The 27,359-nt window shown below is 42.1% G+C and overlaps 2 protein-coding genes and 1 pseudogene across 4 annotated transcripts; 2 read left to right on the top strand and 1 right to left on the bottom strand.

Moving 5' to 3' along the window:
- Positions 1 to 74: 74 nt before the first annotated feature.
- LOC106590477 (transmembrane protein 186) lies at positions 75 to 1,408 on the top strand. The gene is made up of 2 exons (XM_014181551.2): positions 75 to 200; positions 500 to 1,408. Exons 1-2 carry the CDS (start codon positions 198 to 200, stop codon positions 1,193 to 1,195), a joined length of 699 nt encoding a protein of 232 aa, XP_014037026.1. The 5' UTR covers positions 75 to 197; the 3' UTR covers positions 1,196 to 1,408.
- A 112-nt stretch (positions 1,409 to 1,520) lies between these two features.
- Positions 1,521 to 9,857, bottom strand: LOC106590405 (4-aminobutyrate aminotransferase, mitochondrial-like; annotated as a pseudogene).
- Positions 9,858 to 18,499: 8,642 nt separating this feature from the next.
- On the top strand, positions 18,500 to 26,933 carry LOC106590483 (immune-associated nucleotide-binding protein 3). 3 transcript variants are annotated; one of them, XM_045708040.1, is made up of 8 exons: positions 18,500 to 18,638; positions 19,494 to 19,624; positions 19,838 to 19,939; positions 21,713 to 21,808; positions 22,206 to 22,494; positions 23,990 to 24,098; positions 24,227 to 24,975; positions 25,021 to 26,933. In XM_045708040.1, exons 2-8 carry the CDS (start codon positions 19,503 to 19,505, stop codon positions 25,153 to 25,155), a joined length of 1,602 nt encoding a protein of 533 aa, XP_045563996.1. In that variant the 5' UTR covers positions 18,500 to 18,638; positions 19,494 to 19,502; the 3' UTR covers positions 25,156 to 26,933. The 3 variants fall into 3 exon arrangements, with proteins under 3 accessions (XP_045563996.1, XP_014037047.1, XP_014037038.1); XM_014181572.2 differs by having other exon boundaries at positions 19,880 to 19,939; positions 24,227 to 26,933; XM_014181563.2 differs by having other exon boundaries at positions 24,227 to 26,933.
- The last annotated feature ends 426 nt before the right edge of the window (positions 26,934 to 27,359 follow it).

The following is a 27,359-nucleotide window of genomic DNA, read 5'->3' as shown; positions in this document are numbered from 1 at the left end:
TGCAGAAATACTTTATTTGGACCCTATCTTACTCTGCCCACAAGAGGGCGGAATTGCTCTAAGAACAATTTGGAACATTGCGTAAATTACTTCCTGTACCAAAGTTCAAGGTCTGACCTAGCCATCTGGCTAACAGCGTGAATGATACCTTCCTGAGATGTTTTTTCACATATTTTGCAAGATAGAAGCCAGCTAACATGGTTGGTAAATGAGTTATTTGTTATTGTCGTTTGACTCAATATTAGACTAACTGTCAGTTGTATAGCCATTAATATAGAGTAAAACAGAATACCGTTAGAATAAATTGGATGAATGAGGATGCAGCAAAAATAATCGGTTCTCTGTTGTATGGCATCTTGCTCTCTAAACAGCTTGTAGTTTTAAACAAAAACAAAGTATTTTTGTATTTCTCATGTCTCCATCTGTTGCCCTCTGCCCTCTCCTGCTATCTCTACCCCCTTTCTCTACCCTACCCTCTCTCTCTGTCTTTATCCCACAGCATAGGTCTACAGCACTCTTCCCTCGGCTGTCCTACCATGTGCTGGCCCACTGCAGAGGATACAGTGTGTTGAGACGCAGCTCAAGGTCGCTAATCTGTGGTCCACAACCCCATGTAGTCAGCCGACTGGACCCAAGATGGACGCCTAGTATCCAACACAGCTACCCAGTACCCCCATCCCCCCACGTCACTACTCTCACCAAATACTCTGACTTATCCACCCAAAAATACAACCTCATCTACTCCTTACCTCACATCAAACTCCTGAGAGCGGTCTCCCGACTCAAACTGCTCCAAACCGGAATCACCATGCTCTTACTCCCGCCCGTCTACTACATGTATTCCCAAGGAGATGCTTCGTACCTACTGGTTAGCTACAGCACGGGGATAGCGGCGTTCGCCGCCGTCATGCTCTACTCGGCTAGTCACTACCTGAGACGCGTCGTCGGGATGATGTACCTGGATGAGTCCCAGACGACGCTGAAAGTGTCTCACCTGACGTTCTGGGGAAGCAGGAAGGACGTGTATCTGCCTGTGACGGACGTTATGACTCTGGGGGACACCGGGGACTCCATAGGGGAGACTATATTGAGGTTGAAGCGATATAGTAGTTCTGAGACGCTGTACTTCTCGACTAGACTGGGACGTGTGGTGGATAGGCAAGCCTTTGAGAAAGTGTTTGGGACTTTGATTTGATGTTTTTATAGGGCTTTTCAGAGCCAAACCAAGCTGTACTGAGCCGAACCGAGCCCAATCAAGCATCTGCTATAGTTCCTGGAACTGTACTGAAAAGATCTGAGCCTGCAGTTAGGTTCAGGTCGACACAGTGGTGTGAAAAGGGTATTTTATGTTGTGAGCATTTAAAATGTTGTATATTCTGCAGCTAAAGAGATGCCTACCTACATTTACTGCAGTCTGTTCTGCCACATTTCTTGACTACTGTGTGCGACCAAAAGAAACTGTGACATTTGTGTTGGACAGCTGCTCAGACTCGCAGCCTTCAATAAATACACCCTGATCATTTAAGCAAAAATATTTTCCAGGTTTATTTTAAGGTTCAGTACACAAAACACTATACAGAAAATGTCTACAGTTATTTGACCTTTAGAAAGTCCATTGCAATCAATCAGCCCACAGTCAATTATGGAAATAATTTTCTTAATGTGTTGGAGTGAAATAATGTACAGTAATATACAGGAGTGTATACCCTGATGGTCGTCTATGAACATCTTGAAGAACCATCTGGCCTTAATGACCATGCACTATCTCCACATGGCACAGCCAGAAGAGGACTGGCCATCCCTCATAGCCTGGTTCCTCTCTAGGTTTCTTCCTAGGTTCCTGCCTTTCTAGGGAGTTTTTCCTAGCCACCGTGCTTCTACATCTGCATTGCTTGCTGTTTGGAGTTTTAGGCTGGGTTTCTGTAAAACCACTTTGTGACAAATACATTTGATTGATTTGATTGATTGAAGGAGGATCAACCTCTTCACTGCAGATTGACAGTGTATGGGTCTGTTTGAGCAGGGCCACATTGGATTCCTGTGTAGACTCTACTTGAGCTCAGCGACGCGTCATTCAAGATATCCAGGAAGAGATGAGCATGGTGTTCCGTGAACACCAGAGCTGATTGGAACCGGATAGACTGGGTTCCACAGCCCCTAGAACCACACCTGGAACAAGAAAACAACATCATAAATAGTAATCATTCTTTACTAATGAATAAACGATTCACTTGATAGTACTACTGAATGTAAGTGATATGGTCTGCTACTCTCTCCTCTTCCATCCTATCATCTCTTCCCTCTGCTCAATCCTTCTCCAACCAATCTCCTGATTCTGCTTCCTCAACCCTCCTCTCCTCCCTTTCTGCATCCTTTGACTCTCTATGTCCCCTATCCTCCCGGCCGGCTCGGTCCTCCCCTCCTGCTCCGTGGCTTGACGACTCATTGCGAGCTCACAGAACAGGGCTCCGGGCAGCTGAGCGGAAATGGAGGAAAACTAGCCTCCCTGCGGACGTGGCATCTTTTCACTCCCTCCTCTCTACATTTTCTTCCTCTGTTTCTGCTGCTAAAGCCACTTTCTATCACTCTAAATTCCAAGCATCTGCCTCTAACCCTAGGAAGCTCTTTGCCACCTTCTCCTCCCCCTCCTCCCTCTCTGCGGATGACTTCGTCAACCATTTTGAAAAGAAGGTTGACGACATTCGATCCTCGTTTGTTAAGTCAAACGACACCGCTGGTCCTGCTCACGTTGCCCTACCCTGTGCTTTGACCTCTTTCTCCCCTCTCTCTCCAGATGAAATCTTGCGACTTGTGACGGCCGGCCGCCCAACAACCTGCCCGCTTGACCCTATCCCCTCCTCTCTTCTCCAGACCATTTCCGGAGACCTTCTCCCCTACCTCACCTCGCTCATCAACTCATCCTTGACCGCTGGCTACGTCCCTTCCGTCTTCAAGAGAGCGAGAGTTGCACCCCTTCTCAAAAAACCTACACTCGATCCCTCTGATGTCAACAACTACAGACCAGTATCCCTTCTTTCTTTTCTCTCCAAAACTCTTGAGCGTGCTGTCCTTGGCCAGCTCTCCTGCTATCTCTCTCAGAATGACCTTCTTGATCCTAATCAGTCAGGTTTCAAGACTGGGCATTCAACTGAGACTGCTCTTCTCTGTGTCACGGAGGCTCTCCGCACTGCTAAAGCTAACTCTCTCTCCTCTGCTCTCATCCTTCTAGACCTATCTGCTGCCTTTGATACTGTGAACCATCAGATCCTCCTCTCCACCCTCTCCAAGTTGGGCATCTCCAGCGCGGCTCACTCTTGGATTGCGTCCTACCTGACAGGTCGCTCCTACCAGGTCGCATGGCGAGAATCCGTCTCCGCACCACGTGCTCTCACCACTGGTGTCCCCCAGGGCTCAGTTCTAGGCCCTCTCCTATTCTCGCTATACACCAAGTCACTTGGCTCTGTCATATCCTCACATGGTCTCTCCTATCATTGCTACGCAGACGACACACAATTAATCTTCTCCTTTCCCCCTTCTGATAACCAGGTGGCGAATCGCATCTCTGCATGTCTGGCAGACATATCAGTGTGGATGACAGATCACCACCTGAAGCTGAACCTCGGCAAGACGGAGCTGCTCTTCCTCCCGGGGAAGGACTGCCCGTTCCATGATCTCGCCATCACGGTGGACAACTCCATTGTGTCCTCCTCCCAGAGTGCTAAGAGCCTTGGCGTGACCCTGGACAACACCCTGTTGTTCTCCGCTAACATCAAGGCGGTGACCCGATCCTGTAGGTTCATGCTCTACAACATTCGCAGAGTACGACCCTGCCTTACACAGGAAGCGGCGCAGGTCCTAATCCAGGCACTTGTCATCTCCCGTCTGGATTACTGCAACTCGCTGCTGGCGGGGCTCCCTGCCTGTGCCATTAAACCCCTACAACTCATCCAGAACGCCGCAGCCCGTCTGGTGTTCAACCTTCCCAAGTTCTCTCACGTCACCCCGCTCCTCCGCACACTCCACTGGCTTCCAGTTGAAGCTCGCATCCGCTACAAGACCATGGTGCTTGCCTACAGAGCTGTGAGGGGAACGGCACCTCCGTACCTTCAGGCTCTGATCAGGCCCTACACCCAAAGAAGGGCACTGCGTTCATCCACCTCTGGCCTGCTCACCTCCCTACCTCTGCGTAAGCACAGTTCCCGCTCAGCCCAGTCAAAACTGTTCGCTGCTCTGGCACCCCAATGGTGGAACAAGCTCCCTCACGACGCCAGGACAGCGGAGTCAATCACCACCTTCCGGAGACACCTGAAACCCCACCTCTTTAAGGAATACCTGGGATAGGATAAAGTAATCCTTCTAACCCCCCCCAAAAAAAAAGATATAGATGTACAGATGTATTGTAAAGTGGTTGTTCCAATGGATATCATAAGGTGAATGCACCAATTTGTAAGTCGCTCTGGATAAGAGCATCTGCTAAATGACGTAAATGGTATCGATACTAAGCTAGTAAATATTATGCTGGATATTGTCCTGCATGTCCTTGAATAATTTGATAATCTTTCTAAATTGATAGTCTTATTCTTTTAGTTTATTCATCACATCCTACATGCTAAGAGTCTTACCCTTATTCCTGGCCTAGAGGATTCATCACATTCTACATGCTAAGAGTCTTACCCTTATTCCTGGCCTAGAGGATTCATCACATCCTACATGCTAAGAGTCTTATCCTTATTCCTGGCCTAGAGGATTCATCACATCCTACATGCTAAGAGTCTTACCCTTATTCCTGGCCTAGAGGATTCATCACATCCTACATGCTAAGAGTCTTACCCTTATTCCTGGCCTAGAGGATTCATCACATCCTACATGCTAAGAGTCTTATCCTTATTCCTGGCCTTGAGGATTCATCACATCCTACATGCTAAGAGTCTTACCCTTATTCCTGGCCTAGAGGAGGAGGTTGTTGTGTGTGTCTTCATCCTTAACATCGATGGCACAGAACGTCCCGATGCCCCTCGCTCTACTGAGCAGGTGAGGGTACTTATCCTTGAAGAGAGAGGAGTGGGGTGATGCATGCCATGTTATATATAACACACACACACACACACACACACACACACACACACACACACACACACACACACTACAAATGACCACACTCCCTCTACTCATGACACAACCACAGTAAATATCAAACCATGATCATTCTTCACTCCCCTAACAGTGACTCCTAACCATTGACCGTAACTCACCTGTAGGTCGTAGAGTCCCTCCAGCATGACCTTGCCTGACCTCTTGGCCTGGTCCAGCAGGTTCTCTGTCTTGATGACCTTTATGACCTCGGTCAGAAACAGGTTCTTAGTGTGGTCTCCAAGCCACGTGTTGAAGATCCTGAACGGCTGGAGAAGAAAATAAGAAAGAGGAGAGGAGAGAAGCAGAGAGAAGAGATGAGAAGAAGTAGAGAGAAGAGATGACAGGAGAGGAGAGAAGAAGAGAGGAGAGGAGAAGACAGGAGAGAAGTGAGGAGATAAGAGAAAGAAGAGGAGGAAAGAGAGGAGAAGAGAAGAGAAAGAAAAGAAAATAAGGTAAAAAGGTTGATATAAAAGTACCACACATACACACACTACCTTGTCAGGCTGAAAGCTATCTTTCTGGTAGTATCCTCCTGTCAGCATCTTCTTGCTGAAGGAGACGATGTCAGCGGGGTCGTCCAATCCCCAGTGCTCGTGGGCCCAGAATTTCCCCGTAGACCCGCCCCCTGTCTGTACCTCATCCACTTGGAAGGCACAGCCATGCTGACGGACACACAAGGATCAGTAGGTTGAAATGACTAAAGACCTGTGTAATTACAATACTGTTTACAGTGTACTTACACAGTAAAGTACTGATTTCTAGATGAGTGTACCTTGATAGCTTCATATTATTTACCAATCAATGTATTTAGAGAAGTATTTGATAAAACACACCTTGGTAGGTGGTTTATACCAAGCCTCAATTAAAGGAATTCTACTCAATATCTATTAATTTGATCATTTTCATTAACAATCAAGAGAATCAAATCAGTTAGATTGTCAGCATGATTCATATCCCTCCAGATGCTCTGTACTCTGTCTATAACCAGTAAGGATCCTTACTCTACCTTCTTGGTGATTCCCCTGAGCTTCCTGTAGAAGTCGAAGGAGGCGTGGTTATCCCCTCCCTCTGCCTGGATTGGCTCGATCACCACCCCCGCCACGTGCCGACCATTCTGATTCCACTTCACTATCAGGTCCTCCACCTGAGATGGGAGGGATTGAACGAGGGATGAGAGGAATAGAGGCAAGAATGAAGATCAGGGGGGAGAATGAAAGAAAGGATAGTTCAGATGGATGAAAAGAGTTGGAAGATGAGTAGGAATGAGGGACGAGTCAAAAGGGATGGATGAAAGTTAGATAGATGAGGGGAATAAGGGATGAGAGTCAGTTGGATGCTCAGATTAGGAAGAAGATACTGTAAAGAGAGCGACTCAGACCTCCTCCAGGCAGCGGGCCTCCTCCAGGCAGCAGGCCTCCTCCAGGCAGCGGGCCTCCTCCAGGCAGCGGGCCTCCTCCGGTGCGTTCTCCCTCTCGAACTGGTCCAGGGGGTACCTCAGCTGGGGGAAGGGGGCGATGGGCCAGTCAAAAGACGGCACGTCTAGCTTCTGGATGGCCTTGGTGTGAATGGTGGCCAGACAGCCTGGGAGAATAGGAGAGCCTTGAGTTCAGACTTGATATTACGTGGCTCTAAAACCTATGTATTGGCATTGCAATGACCTACATCCCAGTTGAAAGTACTTTGTGTACCCACTCAGTACCCTAGTCAGCCTAAGTAATTACTATGTAAGTACATATTAAAGTCTTACCCAGAGTTCTTCCGTGAAATCCGCCCATCAAGGACAGAAGAGTCAGGTCAGGGCAGCCAGGAACCTGGAAAAAGGACGAGAGAACACCAGACTGACAAACTGCTGGCCCTATATAACAAAATGAGTTGTGAGGGAGTGTGAGTTACCTACCTGGTTGATGACACTAGTTCTTACTTCCTCTGGAGTTGGTTCCGGAGTTCCTCTCATCTTGTTCTAAGAAACACATAGAGTAAAAGCCTGCTATATATACAGTCCATATTTAATCTAGACTTTATAAATGCGTTACTGTCCATGGTCCTGCACTTACTCTGTACCAGATGAAGATGGCTTTGTAGGCGTTCTCATTGGAGCAGGATCCACAGGCCATGGTCTGGACCCGGCTGAAACCCTTGGGTGCCACCTAGTGGACAAAGGGAGGAAGCACACCAGTCATGTCAGCACTTGAGTTATTTGATTTCATTCTATTTATTCTTGGGTTTGAATCCGTTAAAAAAGTACAAAGTCCAGGGGATAACACAATACAGTATCATAGAACACATATTTCCAATGTTGTCCTCTGTGTCCTGATATGTGTAGAAAATGTATGCATGGTTAGTAATAGTGTTAAACGGGCTGTGATGTTATATTCCGAGGTGTATTTGATATCAAACTTACTGCCATCAGGCCGTTGACAAGCTTCTCAGAGAATTGCTCTGGTGGCATCATCCCAAGAGCTGGTCAGTTGACAAACGTTCCCTGACACAGATTGTAGAAAACAGTTACACATTATCAATGACAAATCTAATGTTTTCAATTCTCAAGATCAACTTTGCTGCTTACCATATTCTTCGGATCCGTCATGACTTTTGTGAGTGCCGGGTGATTGTATCCTGGAAATCACAGAGAGAAAAACCTACATTTGAAGTCTTCGGGACTTTCAGTGCTTTGACTCATCCTTGTGGCCAATAGTTTTTCCTGACCATGTGACCTGACCAGGAACAACTCTGGGTCCTATAGAATAGAATACCCACCTATGGGTATGGATGCGATCTGGGTGTAGACATCCAGCATGCGGTTCCCATCCACGTCCACCAGGTAGTTACCTTTACTCCCTCATAGTCACAGAAGAAGTTCACCTGGACAACACTCTGAAGAGGGGGACAGAGATGTTCAAGAGGGACAGAGATGTTCAAGAGGGAACAGAGAAGAGGCTATCTTCACTGGTACCGTTACACATGACTCATCGTACAAATCCGACATGATATGACTTGTGGACAGAGGACGTCAAGGAGAATAAGACACTCTTTTCACGATGTGGACATTTCTCTTCACCGCCTCTCTTTTTGTCCTTCAGCAGTGACATGACATTTCATTCATATTATATCATATAAATCTGAGTGTGTTTTGTGTATTTCTTACCTGAATCGCCTCCAGTTGTTGTGCTAGGATCTGTGGAGAACAACAGTAGAGATGAACGGATACTACCAGTACTTAAGAAACAACCATGTCCGGAATTTCAAAGTGCTTTGAATGGCTTCTTCTATCATATGTGTAATTGATTGACCCCTGAGAGCTTTGGCCTGGCCAATGTTAATACTCACAAGATATTTCACAAACATTCATAGACCGTTTTAAATTGTTAAAAAATATGTTGTTCCCCTTACCATCCCTGCTACCCTAACTAACAGACAACAATACTGCTAGACAGTTGGCACATTACAGTGAGGGACAGATTTACTAAGCATTTGCGCTACTGCATAGTTTGCACTTGTTTTTTCCATACGAGAATGAAAAACAATCCCATAAAACTGTCTTTTATAGTGTCATTTTTCTTGCCTTTGCAAAATGCGATAAACATAGTAGGTCTGGTCCCAGGTGTGGTATGGTCGAGAGTTGATCTATTGAATTACCTTAGATCTGGGCCCTGGAACCTCAGTCTTCATACAAGGACCATCAAACTCAACTTCCTCAACTCTTTTAGCTGGTGTTTGTTGATGGCGGTATCCTATGGAAAATGTGAACGAGATTCTATGGGTTATTTGAGTTATGAAGTTTTGTGCCAACGCCAAAAACACACCCAATCAGTGGGGAGTCACAAGACAGTACGGCAAATCACAAATACCTCACGAGGAAGCTAGATATTAATCTGGAATGAGTGGGATCAAGAGGAGTGCAGAGGTGGGAATTAATGATCAACTATGTTTTCCAGTTGTCTGGTTGTGGCAAGTTGAATGGCCAGTATGGGTCAAAGACATGATGCTTGTCTGACTGACAGAAAGTACAGATGTAGGATCTTCATTTGAGCCAGTATGCTACTGCAGGAAATTAATCCTGCAGCAACAGGATAATTCATTGACATTTTTGTAGGGTTTGATACATTTTTCGTAAACGAAAATCAAGTCTGACATTTTCAAAGTGGAAATTACAAACTTCAGAAGCCTAGTGTCCTGCATTGCAGGAAAATTCTCCTGCAACAGGGTGATCAAATTAAGATCCAACATAATGTAGCTATGCATTCAGAAACTCACCAGACATTCCACAATCTCCTTTCTCCAATTGTCATCGTGTTCAACTTATTAGTTATTACCATAATGTTGAATATGTACTATCTTTCAATAAATAGCATGTGAGAAGCCAGCATTACCTATCACTAAACAGCAAATTCTCCAGTGTAAAAAAAAATAAAACACAGTGTTAAATCAACACTGAAAGTGTGGAGTCTGTGGACCCATATACACACCGGAGCGGTGTTAAATTAACACACTGCTTCGTGTAAAGCCTTATTGAAATATTTCCCAGAGTGCCTTGCCTTTTGAGTAAATTGTAGAGTTATGACTGTATTTGTTAGTGACAGAGACATGGTTGTTGCATTCATCCTTGTTGATATATCTACTATGGTAAGTCATATACAAGTTTCTCTCCTCTTACCTGAAGCAGACAACCCAAGGCTGGGTCTCAGAGAGGAAGCAAGATGGCGGCTTAGGATACTGGAGGCCATGCTCCTCAGCTACCGCTGTAGCAAGAATGAAGAATGCAAAAAAAAGGTTGATTTTCATATTTTCTTGACACTGCACATGAATACCAATAAAAAATACCAATATTTTCTAGGTTATCACACATACAGTATACTCTTAAAAATAGAATATTCATATCAAATGATGCTGGTTGACTGCTTAGTAGTTTAAAATGTAATGGAAACACTCACTGTGGAAGTGTGAAAATGTGATGCAGGTGGAACCACAAGACTGTATGCCATCGTCCTTACTCCCCAACAGCCTTTTATATCTCAACCACCGCCATTTAGAGAAGCGGGTGTGGAGGTGGGGGCCAGTGCGGAATCGTCCGGTATACCACACTCCACTATCATTGACTAGACTGCTCTCCTGGACACTAAAGGGTCAGGTCATGACAGTAATAATTGCAGACAGAGGATGGATCAAAATAGGTTGGTTTTAGATCAACTTCTATGACAGGTGAGGGAGGGTGGGTTTCATGTATTCATTGATTGCTGTGGTCAAGATTCTTACATCCTGAAATGTCCAGTTTTACTAAATTTCAAACATTAAACATACATGCCACCTGTTGGTAGACATTGGAACGACAGATTAACATGATTCATTTGAATTATTATTATGGCATGAAAACATTGAGATGTAACTGTGACTTTAACTTGTCTTTATTAAAGCATTCTAGACCCAGAACCTTCCTGGCTAAAGCATCTATGTGTACTACATTCTGGTCTACAGTTTAACACAGGCAGCATTCCCATTTCATCTCTTGGAATACAAACGCATTGATAAAACACATTTGTCAACATGTTTATTTTAATCAACATTGCATACAGCGGACATGTTTTCAAATACTGCTTTTCCAAACATATACATACTGTATTGCAATTACATAACTACAAGATCAAAATCTTTGCAACATTTACAGCATAAATAAATGCCTAAAATACACTGTACTGCAAGTACAGTATAGTTTCAATACACACTTACAGCCATAAATGAAAGTTGAACAATGTAACTATTCAGAGTTGATAAGCAGAATAGTGCAGGTGATAAGTACTGAATCGTGCAGGTGATAAGTACTGAATAGTGCAGGTGATAAGTACTGAATCGTGCAGGTGATAAGTACTGAATAGTGCAGGTGATAAGTACTGAATAGTGCAGGTGATAAGTACTGAATAGTGCAGGTGATAAGTACTGAATCGTGCAGGTGATAAGTATTGAATAGTGCGGGTGATAAGTACTGAATAGTGCAGGTGATAAGTACTGAATAGTGCAGGTGATAAGTACTGAATAGTGCAGGTGATAAGTACTGAATCGTGCAGGTGATAAGTACTGAAGGGGACATTATGAAGAAGATCATCTGCATGTAGGCAGTGAAAAGGTTAATTAAAGACGGGTTCATACCCTACAACGTTACAGTAACATCATTACTACAACAACCAGCTGGTATCAACACAGCAACGAAGGGAGTGAGAGAAATAAAGAATGAAAGTATTGAGGGAGGGAACAAGTTCATAAGTGTGGACAAAGTTTTGCCATTCTCCTCCAGAAGTCCACGCTTTCCTTGTCTTCCGCCCTTTAAACATATGATTGGCTGAATCAGTCTGTGATAGATCAGAGAGAAACAGAAAGCGAGAGAGGGAGATAGAGCAGGTAGGAGAGAGACAGAGGTGAAATATTAACTCACAGGAAGACAGAAACGCAGGTCATATTCAGTTCAGTTCCAGTATATTATTGAATAGAACTGACTAAGGCAGTAAAGTGAAATATGTGAATATTACACATACAGTAGCACTATTTCAATGAAACGTTCTAATCCAACTCAACCATTTGACTGAATAAATAAGAACAGTTTAAATGAATTTGAGCAGGGGTCAATGTGTAAAATGGTTTGTCTGGGCCTGTCAGTTAACCCATTCTTGCCCAGCCCTGCAGACTGACCTTAAACAGTTCTCTTTGGATGCGCCCCCTGAGGAAGTCTTTGACAAACTGGCAGTTCTCTGCTCTGTCGTGGGACTCCTTGGTTCCCTCCGCTAGCAACTCTGACAGGTCATCTGGCCGGGGGAGGTGAAGAACAGATGGAGGAACAACAGACAGACACATAGTAAAAAAGGTGAAATCATTCACAGGTAAAGACATGCAAGCTGACACTCTTGGTCATAAATAATGAAGTCCTGTATCACTATACAGGTTGGTGATGGTCGACAGATTAAAATAACAGGTGGAAATTATTCACTGCTAAGGGCATGCAAACATAGCCTATGTTTATATACTCCTTATTACTCATTATCATGCCAACTCCTTGTTACTCATCATCATGCCAACTCCTTGTTACTCATCATCATGCCAACTCCTTGTTACTCATCATCATGCCAACTCCTTGTTACTCATCATCATGCCAACTCCTTGTTACTCATCATCATGCCAACTCCTTGTTACTCATCATCATGCCAACTCCTTGTTACTCATCATCATGCCAACTCCTTGTTACTCATCATCATGCCAACTCCTTGTTACTCATCATCATGCCAACTCCTTGTTACTCAATATCATGCCAACTCCTTGTTACTCATTATCATACCAAACTTGAGATCGAATTGTCAAGAGCGCAAAAGATCTGGGACCAGGCTAATGAAAACAGTCGCCCATCATTCTTATCATTTCTAATTGTTGTTATTAGGGCCCCAAGTTTTCCTTGACCACCTCACCAATAACCCTGAATCATGATCCATCATTTGACATTGAATAGATTAAAAGGGGTGATAGACAATCCTAATCAATTGGCTACTACTCCTCAGTACCTGAGATTGTCCTCATCATCCTCTACTTCAGTGATGATCTTCCCTCTTTCATTTGTCACACCGTTGGTCTTCACCGGTTGTGCTACCTTCTCTGCAGGCATCTTACATGCACATGGCCAATTATGCAAATTAGGTGATGACGTCATTTAGCGACTTTTAGGACAGCCAATAGCTACTTTCCTTACTGAGGAGTTGGCAACACTGAGCACACAATGATAGAAGTGGAAAACGAAATTGAACAGCTAGGTTGAATCAAAACATGCTATAAGCATATCATTTTAATGGGTGTGATGCAGTTGTATACAGCTTTTATCCCAATTCGCAGAGATCATTTAGCCATGTTGTAATATATTTTCATGGTAATTTAGCCATGTTGTAATTTATTTGCAATGTAATTTCACAGCTGCGGTTAATTGTTGTTTGAACCAGTTCCTTTCCAATTTCTTTTAAATACCAATAGCAACACGCTAATAAATGGATCAATAGTTCATATCAAGTCTGTGTTTGAAGGCCTCAAAACCAGGTTCATATCATCAGAGGGAAACAGTCGGTCCAGAAGGCCTGCACAACCCTCAATTCATTATTCTTATCACCTCTTCCACAATGTAGCGCATTTGTACCAGTGGTGAAAGTATAACATTACTAGCTCCTTAGACATGCAGATTGTCCTCAAATTAATGATTGAAAAGATTTCAAATGAATTGATGAAACCTTCTGCTAAAGGTGAGACAATTTGTCCAAGCTAGAACTGTAGCCTACTTACTGTAGGCTATGTCTGAGATATGTTTTGTTGAGGTTAAAAAAATAAATTGTACTGTGAGGAGCACTTATTTTGAAAATAATACGTACATACTGTGAAATTGCTTGAATTCAAATGAATAATTTCAGTAGCTGTGGCTTTTTGTTGGTGCTTTTTGTGTGTGTGCTTGTGCGTTCGCTAACCAACGTTATCTACATTATTCTAGCATCACAAAATGGTTCAATCTTCCTTGATTACCTGTGTAATCAGGCCAATGACGAAGTAAGATATAGAAAACCAAGGCTTTGTTATATCAGAGTAAGAAACGCTAAAGATCCATCTATCCTAAAGAACGGGCAATAAAGAGAGGTAGGTAAGAGAAGTACCCAATTGTCATAATGGAGTAAAAGTAAAGATATGAATAGAAATTGACTCCAGTGAAAAAAGTCTGAGTATTTGTTTTTAAATATACATACATTTAGAAAGTAAGTGTAATTGCTCAAACATACTTTAGTATCAAAAGTAAAAGTATACATCATTTCAAATTCCTTATTCCAAACCAGATGGCACAATTTTCTTGTTTTTTATTTTATTTACGGATAGCCAGGGGCATACTCCAACACCGACATAATCTATAAAAGAAGAATTTGTGTTTCGTGAGTCCGCCAGAGGCAGCGGGACAAGCTAGATCTAGTTACTATGTGCATAATCATCCATGTTTCCCACATTTATATTCTCATTTTATTCACAGTCGCCGGGGAGGAGAATGCAGAACCCTGCATTACCTCAACACCAGTTAAGGAAGGGGAAGGGAGAGGTAATTGGAACAGAACAGATGGAGAGAGAGGACATACAATCTCAATGAATCTTTCTTAGATTCCTTGCATCATATCTCTTTGCCTCCTTTTCAACTGTATCAGAGTATGTAAGTTATGAGCCGTAATATTGACATGAAAATTGTTATATTTGGTTGCCAAACTTGCTCCCACCATTATGAAATGTAATGTTGTTAATTATTTTGCTTTCCCCATCATCCCAGAATCAAAACAGTGGGGGAAATTGCTGTAACGCCCTGGCCATAGAGAGGGGTTTTTTGTTCTTTATTTTGGTTAGGCCAGGGTGTTACATTGGGTGGGCGTTCTATGTTCCTTTCTCTATGTTTTTGTATTTCTTTGTTTTGGGCCGTGTGTGTGGCTCCCAATCAGGCACAGCTGAAGCTCGTTGTTGCTGATTGGGAGTCACACATAAGGAGCATGTTTTTCCTTTGGATTTTGTGGGTAATTGTTTTCTGTTTAGTGTGTTCCTAACAGAACTGTTGCTAGTCGTTTTTTGGTTTCTTTTGTATAGTGTTCGTTGATCATTAAAACCTTTTATGATGAACACTAAGTCCGCTGCACCTTGGTCTTCTTCCGACGACAGCCGTTACAATTGCACTCTTATAACCTGCACTGCACAGTTTCCCCACTGTCTATACGTTTCAACGCAAGATTTACATAGTATTACACAATTCTAAAATAATTTAATTCAATTGATATTACAGATATATTTATTAGGATCAATGTTAAACTGAAGCGGAAAGACTGACATTCATTAAACTGGTCTTTCATTTATCTCCCGCAGGTTACGCAGGGATGGGAGAAGGGGGCACCTAAGGGGAGTCTATTCGATTAAACCCCCCTCCTGGATTCTGCAGTCCATTTTGCATGACTGTGGAAGGGTTCTTTGATTTACAAATCTCTGTCATTCTCTCTATCATAATTCCAATGGATATGTTGTGGATGATATGAGTGGGTGTAATGGATTAAAACCAGTGTGAGGATGTGGACTATTTACTACAAGATGAAGATTCAAATCACAGTAGGCTTCATTAACCCGGTCCTGATTGTGGAAATTCTGAGTGTCACGTCTTTTATTGGACTTAACACTGCTCTGCGGAGATGATCAAGAAAACATCCACCCAGAGAACCAGGGGTGTAATCCTTACACCGATTCTGTTGCAAAATATTTTGCAACAGAAACGGTTTACTCCAAACGGAAAACGCAAACTAGAGTTTCTATTGGACAAATTCAGGTAGGTTCCTCCCCATTTTGTTCTGTTCGCTTCCATTTGGTTCTCAAATGGTAAACAGTTTCTGTAATGAATACACCCCAGGAGAATGTCCTTGCTGTTTGCGGGAGCTGCATCAGTCGGAGCAGGAAACCCCTGCCAAGCCCAGGCCACAGTATTACACTGACATGTCCTGCCCAGTGTGTCTACAGAACAGTGGCGTGTATTCATGGACGCCAAAGGAAGCCAGGCTTGACCCAAAAAATGTACCCATTTAAAAATATATATTTATTCTCTGTGTTTCATAATATTTGTCTGTTTGTCTGTTGCCAGTTCGTCTTGTCTCATCAAGCCTACCAGCATGTTTTTCCATACTCCTGTTCTCTTTAGTCCCTGTTTTCTAGTTCTTCCGGTTTTGACCATTCTGCCTGCCCAGAGCCTGCCTGCCGTTCTGTACTTTACGGACTCTGCCCTGGATTACCGACCTCTGCCTGCCCTTGACCTGTCGTTTGCCTGCCTCCTGTTTTGTAAATAAACATCTGTGATTCGAACTGTCTGCATCTGGGTCTTGTCCTGAGCTCTGATAGTATTTCCTGTTGAACTTTGTCAACACAGTAGTTGAAGCTTTGCATTGTTGGATTTGGTATAACATATATTGATATATTAAGGAAGCAATACCTAAATTGAATATCATTTTAATGAGCTATCCGTATTGATTATTATTCAAGTTGTGGTAATTGGATACACTGGTAATAATAAAAACACATGTATATTATGTTGATTAAGTATAACAAAGGGATATATTCAAACTCTTCCCCACTTCAACAAGTGATATTATTGTTGGATTATATAGTGGCGGTCGGTACCATTTAAGATGTTTTTTTTTAATGAGCATGGCCTTATTTCTATTACAGTACATTGGATGACGGTCATTCATATTCCACTCACCCATTTCAATGTAACATCTATAGGTTTAGGCATGACACTCAAATTTTCCCTATACCCACCATGAGGTTGTTACAACAACAGGTCGAGATACATTTTAGTAATCGAAGTGACAGACAGTGACACATTCAATTACGCCTTGCACACACTTGCCTGCATCTAGCTGATCAAAGATGTAATCATTAGTCCATCAGTTGCAAAAGAACGTTTCTATTGGACAAATTCAGGTATGTTTATCCCCGTTTGTTTGCTTCCGTTTAAGAAACGTTTTTCAACAGAATCAGCAGAATGAATACACCCTTGATCACACGCAAATACAGTTCATTTTCATAGCAGCCGCATACAAACAGTATGATCACTTTGCTCGTTGTAATTCCTTCTCGGATCACTTTCCTCCTTTTGCACCTTTACCCTTCGCTTGTGGACTTCAGTGCACAACACGTCAGCTGTCTGGGACCAGGCGAGAAAAAAAACGTTCCAAGCCAAACCTTCGAATCATAACCGCTAACCGACACACAGCCTACATCATTGTCACCATATTATCTAACGTCATAGTCAACATAACTAATAGAACTAATGCATTAGTAAACCCGCTACAATCATGTAGTATAGTGTACACTCAGCAAGCAGTTTAGCATTTACACCGGCGGGCCCCGGTGGCAATAAATTTATAAAACCAAAAGCTTACCTTGAGGAGTTCCAGTGTTTGATAGCCATAGCCAGCTAGCTAACACAGCGTCCCTCTCTGTTTGAGCCGGGTGTTTGAGTAGACTAAACTAGCTAGCTAGCTAAGTAAGTGAATGTGAAAAAAATACTATGAAATATAGTTAGCTCTCTCTCTCCCTCACTATCATGGTTATGCTTAATTTTTGAAGAAATGTATTTATTCAAAACTGTTCAACTATTGTCTTTCTCTCTCTTTGAGTTAACTACTGACCACATTTTATGCACTGCAGTGCTAGCTGGTTGTAGCTTATGCTTCCAATACTAGATTAATTCTCTGATCCTTTGATTGGGTGACAAAATGTCAGTTCATGCTGCAAGAGCTCTGATAGTTTGGAGGACGTCCTCCGTAAATTGTCATAATTACTGTGTAAGTCTATGGAACGGGGTGAGAACCATGAGCCTCCTAGGTTTTGTAATGAAGCCAATGTACCCAGAGGAGGACGGAAACTAACTACTGTACACCTTCATTGCAAAACAGTGTGTTTAATTCAATTATTTGGTGACATGTTCATATATTTAGTATAGTTTTATCTAAAAGGATGGTCCTCCCCTTCCTCCTCTGAGGAGCCTCCACTGGTATATACTCTATCAGTTATCCTGTTACAGCTTTTGTACCAAATCCACTGCAGTGTTTCAGGTGCAACGTTTATGGTCATGTTGCGGCAGTGTGTAGGAGGGAGAATCCAAGATGTGGGAAGTGTGCAGGAGGGCATGGGACAAAAGATTGTGTAGTTTCAGTAGATAAAGTTGTGTGTGTCAACTGTAGGGTTGCCCATATTGCTGGGGATCGGAAGTGTCCGGTGCGAGAGTGGCAAGTGGAGGTGGCCCGAGTCAGAGTAGTGCATCCTCTACTTTCTTCACTGGCCCAGCATATGACACGTATGCTGGGCCAGTGAAGAAAGTAGAGGAGAATGGGTCAACGGTGAGGGACCCTGAGATGATCCCTGTGACTAGTAGATCTGTGCCAGCACAGAGGGATAGACCAACGAGTGATATATGTTTCAGTAAGGTTGGCTTCTTAGCGTTCATAGCAATGGTTATCAACTGTAGCGCAGAAATGGAACGTCAATCACAGAAAATAGATGTTATGGTGGCAGCTGCAGAGAAGTACTTCGGTAGAGCTTCAGAAGAGTTACAGGGTGTGTTTAGTGGTGGTGTTCCATCCTCCCAGTCTGGTGGCATGGTGCATTAGCATATAGGGTCAAAGTAGTGGAATGGATTGGTGTTTTTTATTTGTATTTTTATGAAATAGTGATATGTGTAGGGTTAGTTGGTGATTCAATATTTTATTTCCCTTCCTTTTTTAATTTGTATCACAAAATGTAACATGATTGAACACACTCCCGAACAGTAGTTGGCCGCATTCACAAACAAAATGTGCAAACGCTATGATACTGAAGAAGAAGAAGACGAGATTAAGAGGGACAGACTTTTTTTACTTGACAGGCTCACTTTCACGTTAACCTCGTCATCTTTCTTCTCTTGTCAGCAGGACATAATATAGAGAGAGGTAAGATGAATATCGATTTTGAGACATGACATGTAGTATTTTCATATTTTTGTATACACTTTTCATATTAATTCGATATTCCTGTTCTTTTTAAAAGATTTCTCACAAGCTCTGTTGAATGTCAACACAGCACTGAGCGTATACCAAGCTTTTTATTTTCAAAGCCTTTTACATTGAATTCAGCTCGTGTTATGCAAATTTTGCAACCCGCGGAAACAACTTTGAACATGACTACCACAAAAAGTAAAATATTTTGATATGTTAGCGAAAGTGAATAAACATATGTCTTCGTAAAATCTATTTTGTGACATTTTATCACCAAAGTACACCCTAATTGTACTGTATAAAGTTGAATCAAATTGCAATCACTCTAGAATAATTGTCTTAGTATTTAAACTAGAAAAGGTATGAACAAAACGTTGACAAATACTATAAACCTGTCATAGGTAGCTATGTAGAAATTGCTCTGGTTGCTAAGATTCGAATGGTTCTTCTTTTATTTCAGCTTGTGTGACAAAACAAGCTATCCAATGTGCCATTATTAAATGCTATGAAACATTTTCATTAACCCAAAATATAGTATTTTTCAGCTGTTTGAAGCTGATGTACCAAACCGAAAGTTAAAAGACCCAAAAATGAAACTTAACGGGAAGCATAGAAACGGATGTACATAGAATGCATCTATCGCTTTTCAGACATGCTTTCAACGAGTGACAGATCTACAACTCACATTTTTATGTGAATTTGGTTGCGTCGCCCAAAAAGCTACTTACTGCGCCTAGATTACGCATTCTATCAATTGTGCCTTTTCACTCTTGTTTGTGTTTGTGCCCATTGTTGTACTTTGTATCAAAGCGTCATACAATGGCTGCCAATCCTGATTACCAAGCAATTGATTTGCTAAGAGATAGAGGTTATGTGCCAGGGAAAACGGATACATTGCTGCCAACCCAAGTAACTGATAACATGAGCTCGGATGAAACGAGGTAAGAGGAGTTTCCGATTAAATACCAATAGTCAGTGAAGTGTTACCAATTGAATTATTTGATAGAAAAACTAGACGTTTTAGAACATTTGTAGCAATAAAATTGCGTGTTTCGTGATTGTATTCCATTCTAAATATGAACAGTTATATCCAAATAAAGTAGGACCAATTTTACCTCAAGCTATAGTGGAAAATCTTATTATTTTTGTATCAGGGAAGGAAGTCCAAAAACACCTGTGCCTTACACCCTGAACAGTGATTGGTCCATGTGTCAACCAATAACATTCAACGGTGGGATCCGTACCTCTGTGAAATGGTGAGATGCTGTCTTCTGAAATATTTATGTACAGTGCATTTGGAAAGTATTCAGATCCCTTGACCTTTTCCCACATTTTATTATGTTACAGCCTTATTCTAAAATGGATTAAATAGTTCCCCCCCACATCAATCTACACACAATACCCCATAATGACAAATAAAAAACAGGTTATTACAAATAAAAACTGATATCACATTTACCTAAGTATTCAGGCCCTTTACTCAGTACTTTGTTGAAGCATCTTTGGCAGCAATTACAGCCTTGCGTCTTCTTGGGCATGACGCTACAAGCTTGGCACACCCGATTTGGGGAGTTTCTCCCATTCTTCTCTGCAGATCCTCTCAAGCTCTGTCTGGTTGGATGTGTAGCTTCGCTGCACAGCTATTTTCAGGTCTCTCCAGAGATGTTCGATCGGGTTCAAGTTCGGGCTCTGGCGGGCCACTCAAGGACATTCAGAGGCTTGTCCCAAAGCCACTCTTGTGTTTTCTTGGCTGTGTGCTTAGGGTCGTTGTCCTGTTGGAAGGTGAACCTTTGCCCCAATCTGAGGTCCGGAGTACTCTGGAGCAGGTTTTCATCAAGGATCTCTCTTTACTTTGCTCTGTTAATCTTTCCCTCGATTCTGACTAGTCTCCCAGTCCCTGCCTCTGAAAAACATCCCCACAAAATGATGCTGCCACCACCATGCTTCACCATAGGGATGGTGCCAGGTTCCCTCCAGAAGTGACATTTGGCATTCAGGCCAAAGAGTTCAATATTGGTTTCATCAGACCAGAGAATCTTGTTTCTCATGGTCTAAGAATCCTTTAGGTGCCTTTTGGCAAACTCCAAGCGGGCTGTCATGTGCCTTTTACTGAGGCATGGCTTCCGTCTGGCCACTCTACCATAAAATACCTGATTGATGGAGTGCCTCAGAGATGGTTGTCCTTCTGGAAGGTTCTCCCATCTCCACAGAGGAACTCAGGAGCTCTGTCAGAGTGACCATCGGGTTCTCGGTGACCTCCCTGACCAAGGCCCTTCTCCCCCGACTGCTCAGTTTGGCCGGGTGGCCAGCTCTAGGAAGATTCTTGGTGGTTCCAAACTTCTTCCATTTAAGAATGATTGAGGCCACTGTGTTCTTGGGGACCTTCAATGCTGCTGAAATGTTTTGGTACCCTTCCCCAGATCTGTGCCTCGACACAATCCTGTCTCTGAGCTCTACGGACAATTCCTTTGACCTCATGGCTTGGTTTTGCTCTGACATGCACTGTCCTTATATAGACAGATGTGTGCCTTTCTAAATCATGTCCAATCAATTGAGTTTACCACAGGTGGACTCCAATCAAGTTGTAGAAACATCGCAAGGATGATCAATGGAAACAGTATGCACCTGAGCTCAATTTAGAGTCTCAAAGCAAAGGGTCAAAATACTTATGTAAATAAGGTATTTCTGTTTTTTATTTTTAATAATTTAGCAAACATTTCTAAAAACGTATTTTTGCTTTGTCATTATGGGGTGTTGTGTGCAGATTGATGAGGAAAAAATGTATTTTAGAAAAAGCCTGAAACGTAACAAAATGTGGAAAAAGTCGGGATCTGAATACTTTCTGAATGCACTGTAAAACATTAGTCAATCTCTTTTTGTTCACTTTAATAACAGAGATGGCTCACAAACCGACCTGCAAACCTCTACTCTCCTGAAGAAAAAAAAAACATTGATGACTTTTTAGATTTCCAACCACTTTTGACAAACATTTCAGACCCTGGTCTTCTCTTTTTCTCTGTTGTTGCTAGGAGCCAGCAGGTGGAGACAGAGTACTCAGTGTATACAGTCGGCTCAGCAGACAGTGAGATTGATTTATATGGATCTGGTCTTCATATGAATCAGAGGTACAGTATGTATGCCCATAATGTAAACCAGATATATGCCTTTGTTTTGGTGTTATGAGGAATTCTAGCCTGAGCTATTTATTGATTTCCTATAGTGTAAGTGTTTGTTGTTCATAGTACTGAATGCTGCCTTATCTACTATCATGTACCATGATGAGGTGGCAGGTAGCCTAGCGGTTAAGAGCTTTGGGCCAGTAACCGAAAGGTTTCTGGGTCGAATCCAACAACCAATCTGCCGATGTGCCCTTGAGCAAGGCACTTAACTCTAATTGGTCCTGTGAGTCACTCAAATGTAAAAAATGTACAATGTAAAACATAATGCTGTTGATCCTTTGCTATGGACGTGCATGTGTTATAAACGTGCATGTAACTTCATTCAGCTTTAACCTTTCTACAGCCCTACTGTTGAGGACCCTCTGCCTGCTTTAGGCCAGATGCAGGATAGCAGAATAGTACATTGTACCAGACTGGACTGTACTATATGTGTACAGCGCAGCGACGAAGCTGTGAAGTTCTGCCAGGATTGCAAGGCTACTTTCTGTGAGAACCATGTTAGAGACCACTACCAGGCCCCAGGACTGATGAAACACACATTGGTGGAGGCCACTGAAGGAAGGAAAACCATTCCAAATGTAGATGATCAGGTCCATGAAACATATGTTGAAACAGAACAAACTGTGCCTCAGGTAGAGTTTCGTTCTTCTCCAGTGAAATGTCTATTTGGTCCCCTGATAGAAATTGTCAAGAAAGGTATTGACTAGGGTTGCAAAATGATGGTAACTTTCCTTAAATTCCCCGGTTTTCCAGAAATGAGGATTCTGGATTTCCTGCTTATTCCCTCCTGATTCCAGGAATCCTCCAACTGAGATTACTGGAAAACCTGTGAATTTGAGAAAAGTTACCAGAAATGTGCAATCCTAATAGTGACCTACAGTATATACATGACGTACAGTGAGGGAAAAAAGTTTTTGATACCCTGCTGATTTTGTACGTTTGCCCACTGACAAAGAAATGATCAGTCTATAATTTTAATGGTAGGTTCATCTGAACAGTGAGAGACAGAATAACAACCAAAAAATCCAGAAAAACGCATGTCAAAAATGTTATAAATTGATTTGCATTTTAATAAGGGAAATAAGTATTTGACCCCCTCTCAATCAGAAAGATTTCTGGCTCCCAGGTGTCTTTTATACAGGTAATGAGCTGAGATTAGGAGCACACTCTTAAAGGGAGTGTGCTGGGACAGCTGGGACTATAGTAGACAGCTGGGACTAAAGACAGCTGGGACTATAGTCACCAAGAAAACAATTGGTAACACACTATGCCGTGAAGGACTGAAATCCTGCAACGCCCGCAAGGTCCCCCTGCTCAAGAAAGCACATATACATGCCCGTCTGAAGTTTGCCAATGAACATCTGAATGACTCAGAGGACAACTGGTGAAAGTGTTGTGGTCAGATGAGACCAAAATGGAGCTCTTTGGCATCAACTCAACTCGCCGTGTTTGGAGGAGGAATGCTGCCTATGACCCCAAGAACACCATCCCCACCGTCAAACATGGAGGTGGAAACATTATGCTTTGGGGGTGTTTTTCTGCCCTCAGCCAGGGCATTGAAAATGGGTCGTGGATGGGTAGCATGTCCAGCATGACAATGACCCAAAACACACGGCCAAGGCAACAAAGGAGTGGCTCAAGAAGAAGCACATTAAGGTCCTGGAGTGGCCTAGCCAGTCTCCAGACCTTAATCCCATAGAAAATCTGTGGAGGGAGCTGAAGGTTCGAGTTGCCAAACGTCAGCCTCGAAACTTTAATGACTTGGAGAAGATCAGCAAAGAGGAGTGGGACAAAATCCCTCCTGAGATGTGTGCAAAGCTGGTGGCCAACTACAAGAAACGTCTGACCTCTGTGATTGCCAGCAAGGGTTTTGCCACCAAGTACTAAGTCATGTTTTGCAGAGGTGTCAAATACTTATTTCCCTCATTAAAATGCAAATCATTTTATAACATTTTTGACATGCGTTTTTCTGGATTTTTTGGTTGTTATTCTGTCTCTCACTGTTCAAATAAACCTACCATTAAAATTATAGACTGATCATTTCTTTGTCAGTGGGCAAACGTACAAAATCAGCAGGGGATCAAATACTTTTTTCCCTCACTGTAGTTCCATGACTCTCCTTCGTAGGTCTGCTCATGGAAAACAGCCTTCTTCTTCAGTCTTCTGGGGATTCTCATTCTGGTACTTGCCCTGGTAGGACTTGCATGTTATACACAATTGTGTGTCACTGTACACGGTGAGTTTACTCATTTTTTCTTTATTTCTCGTTTTGTTCCAGTATTAATGTTATTCACTTATTCAATTGAACATATTTTAACCTTTTAACCTTTTTTAACCTATTTTAAATATCCTGCATCTTTGCAGGGTCTGAGGTGGGATTTCAGCAACGGATTGTTCTGCTGGGGAAGACTGGATCAGAGAAGAGAGCATCAGGAAACACCATCCTGGGAAGAGAGGCCTTTAAAGTGGAGGCTTCACCTTCGTATGGGCCACAGTGTGAGGAACAAGATGCTGTTGTGGGCCAAAATAACATAACTATGATTAACACCCCAGATGTGTTGCCATCTGAGGAACTTGCAGGTAAAGTAGCTCAATGCATCAACATCTCAACACCTCACGTGTTCCTGCTGGTGATCAGGTTGTGCAATTGGTGTACAGAAGAGGAGAAGAAAACTGTCAAATGGATGAATGAGAACTTTGCGGAGGAGGCCCTTAAATACACCATTGTGCTGTTCACTGGTGGAGACCAGCTAGAAGGGAAACCAGTGGAGGAGTATCTAATGGACAATAGTGATTCCCTAAAGCTTCTCAGTATGTGTGGTGGTAGACATCACGTCTTCAATAACAAAGAAAAGAATGACCTCACTCAGGTCACAGAGCTGCTGGAGAAGATAGATGGATTATTGAATGAGAATAGGGGATACTATCATGTGACCAACATCTTGACCCGGAGGAGAGAGGAGATCAGGAGGAGGGAGGAGGCTCTGAGAAAGATACTGGAACAGGAGGTTAGAAAGAGGGATGCAGCCATAGCAACGATAAGAGAGGAGGAGGAGAAAAAGAGGGATGCAGCCATAGCAACGATAAGAGAGGAGGAGGAGAAAAAGAGGGATGCAGCCATAGCAACGATAAGAGAGGAGGAGGAGAAAAAGAGGGAGACTGAAGAGAGAAAAGTCTGTGAGGGGGAAGATGAAGGGAGGAAGGTCATTGATAATCTGGCATTGAAAGTCTCAGGCTCAAAAATGTATGTAGGAGTAACAGTGATCACAATGATCATACTAATTGTCCTTTAATGATACTAAACTGAACATTAGGGAGTCTTTTCATTTGGTATTCACAATCATCATCTGAACATTAGGGAGTCTCTTCAATCATCATCTGAACATTAGTTTGTCTCTTCAATCATCATCTGAACATTAGTTTGTCTCTTCAATCATCATCTGAACATTAGGGAGTCTTTTCAATCATCATCTGAACATTAGTGAGTCTTTTCAATCATCATCTGAACATTAGGGAGTCTCTTCAATCATCATCTGAACATTAGTGAGTCTCTTCAATCATCATCTGAACATTAGTTTGTCTCTTCAATCATCATCTGAACATTAGTTTGTCTCTTCAATCATCATCTGAACATTAATTTGTCTCTTCAATCATCATCTGAACATTAGTTTGTCTCTTCAATCATCATCTGAACATTAGTGAGTTTCTTCAATCATCATCTGAACATTAGTGAGTCTCTTCAATCATCATCTGAACATTAGTGAGTCTCTTCAATCATCATCTGAACATTAGTTTGTCTCTTCAATCATCATCTGAACATTAGTTTGTCTTTTCAATCATCATCTGAACATTAGTTTGTCTCTTCAATCATCATCTGAACATTAGTTTGTCTCTTCAATCATCATCTGAACATTAGTGAGTCTCTTCAATCATCATCTCTTATTGTAAAGCAGGGTGACCTCTGAAAACAAAACAAGTTTGCAGATGAAAATGATAAGTTCATTTATTAATTGATTTCATTGATTAATTGTTAGAAGTGGTTTTATATATTCTTTAAGAACATATCTCCCATTATAACCTGGTGTTTAGAGAAATATAAGATACCTGCACTTTCTCCAATGGGTGAACAAATAATGCAGTGTCATGTATTATGCAATATAAAGGTCAAAACGGTCAAGGAATACAGTTGAATCATCATATAGCTGTGTTGGGATTTGTTTGGTGCAGTATTTTCAATGTTATATTAACTGGGCCTGGAAATTCACTATACTGTAGCTGTGTCTCATGAAGTGCTGGACCCAGTTTAAATGTCCTTTAATAAAACCAATGTCAGAACATCAATGTAAAATATCAGTTATGCATTTTGTACCACATCAGTGAGGCGCAGTTGGCTAAGCTACTACCGGGAACTGCTCAGTGCCAGAGGCCAGCTAGTTACTGGGTTGTTTCACAATAAGAGTGCCTTTTGCGTCCCTTTGATATCTTGTCAGGGGTTCAACTAGGGGTCATGATGGGGGCTGTACCAAATGTTTGGTGTATTATAATAATTGATTATGCTTATGTTGTATTAATAGAAGGGGAGGGGTTATAAGACCCCACCCTCCTTACATTTATTGGGTCCTAGACTACAGATAAACAATATATATATATATATATATATATATTCATTATAAAGGTTTAATATTGTTCCACAGTTGTTTTCTAGTCTCTCTGCCTCATAAAGAAACTGTCTGGGAAATGTGTGACTGTGAAGACAGAACTCTGCAGGGGAGTGTAAGAGATAAGAGACTAGTCAGACATTCCACTATAAATCAACTTGGACATTTACTGCCAAGCTTTTAGATAACACTAAAAGTCTTCTTTATATAGCTGTGTAGGCATGGTTTTGATCTCATGAGTAGAAGTTAATGACGTAGGCAGTGACATCACAAGGGGTTGACTACAAGCATGATAAAAGCAACTTGGGACCTTTTCTATTTTGCAGAACTTACTCGGAAACATGCATGCTATGTTCCTGTTGTCAACTTCTGTCTGCAATTGCATTAATAAATGAATGAATGATTTAATTAAAGATATTGTCAGTATGCTAATTTCACCAATGAGCCAATGATTGACAAGGAACAATGAACGAACCCCAACCATCTTAAGTAGAAATTGTGCACCAATTGTCACGTCCTGACCAGTAAAGGGGTTATTTGTTATTGTAGTTTGGTCAGGACGTGGCAGGGGGTGTTTGTTTTATGTGTTTCAGGGTTTTTTGGTTAATGTTCTATGTTAGTATATTTCTATGTTCGTTCTAGTCTTCCTATTTCTATGTTTAGTTTATTGGGTTGACCTTCAATTGGAGGCAGCTGTTCCTCGTTGCCTCTAATTGAAGGTCCTATTTAGTAGGGGTGTTTTTTTCATGGGTTTTTGTGGGTAGTTGTTCCATGTGTAGCTGTGTGCCTCACAGGACTGTTGCTTCGTCGTTGTTTTTGTTTAAGTGTTTATTTTGGTC

This window comes from Salmo salar, chromosome ssa02 (genome assembly GCF_905237065.1).
Source record: "Salmo salar chromosome ssa02, Ssal_v3.1, whole genome shotgun sequence".
In the NCBI taxonomy this organism is placed as follows: Eukaryota; Metazoa; Chordata; class Actinopteri; order Salmoniformes; family Salmonidae; genus Salmo; species Salmo salar.
This window is presented reverse-complemented; position numbering and strand designations above follow the sequence as displayed.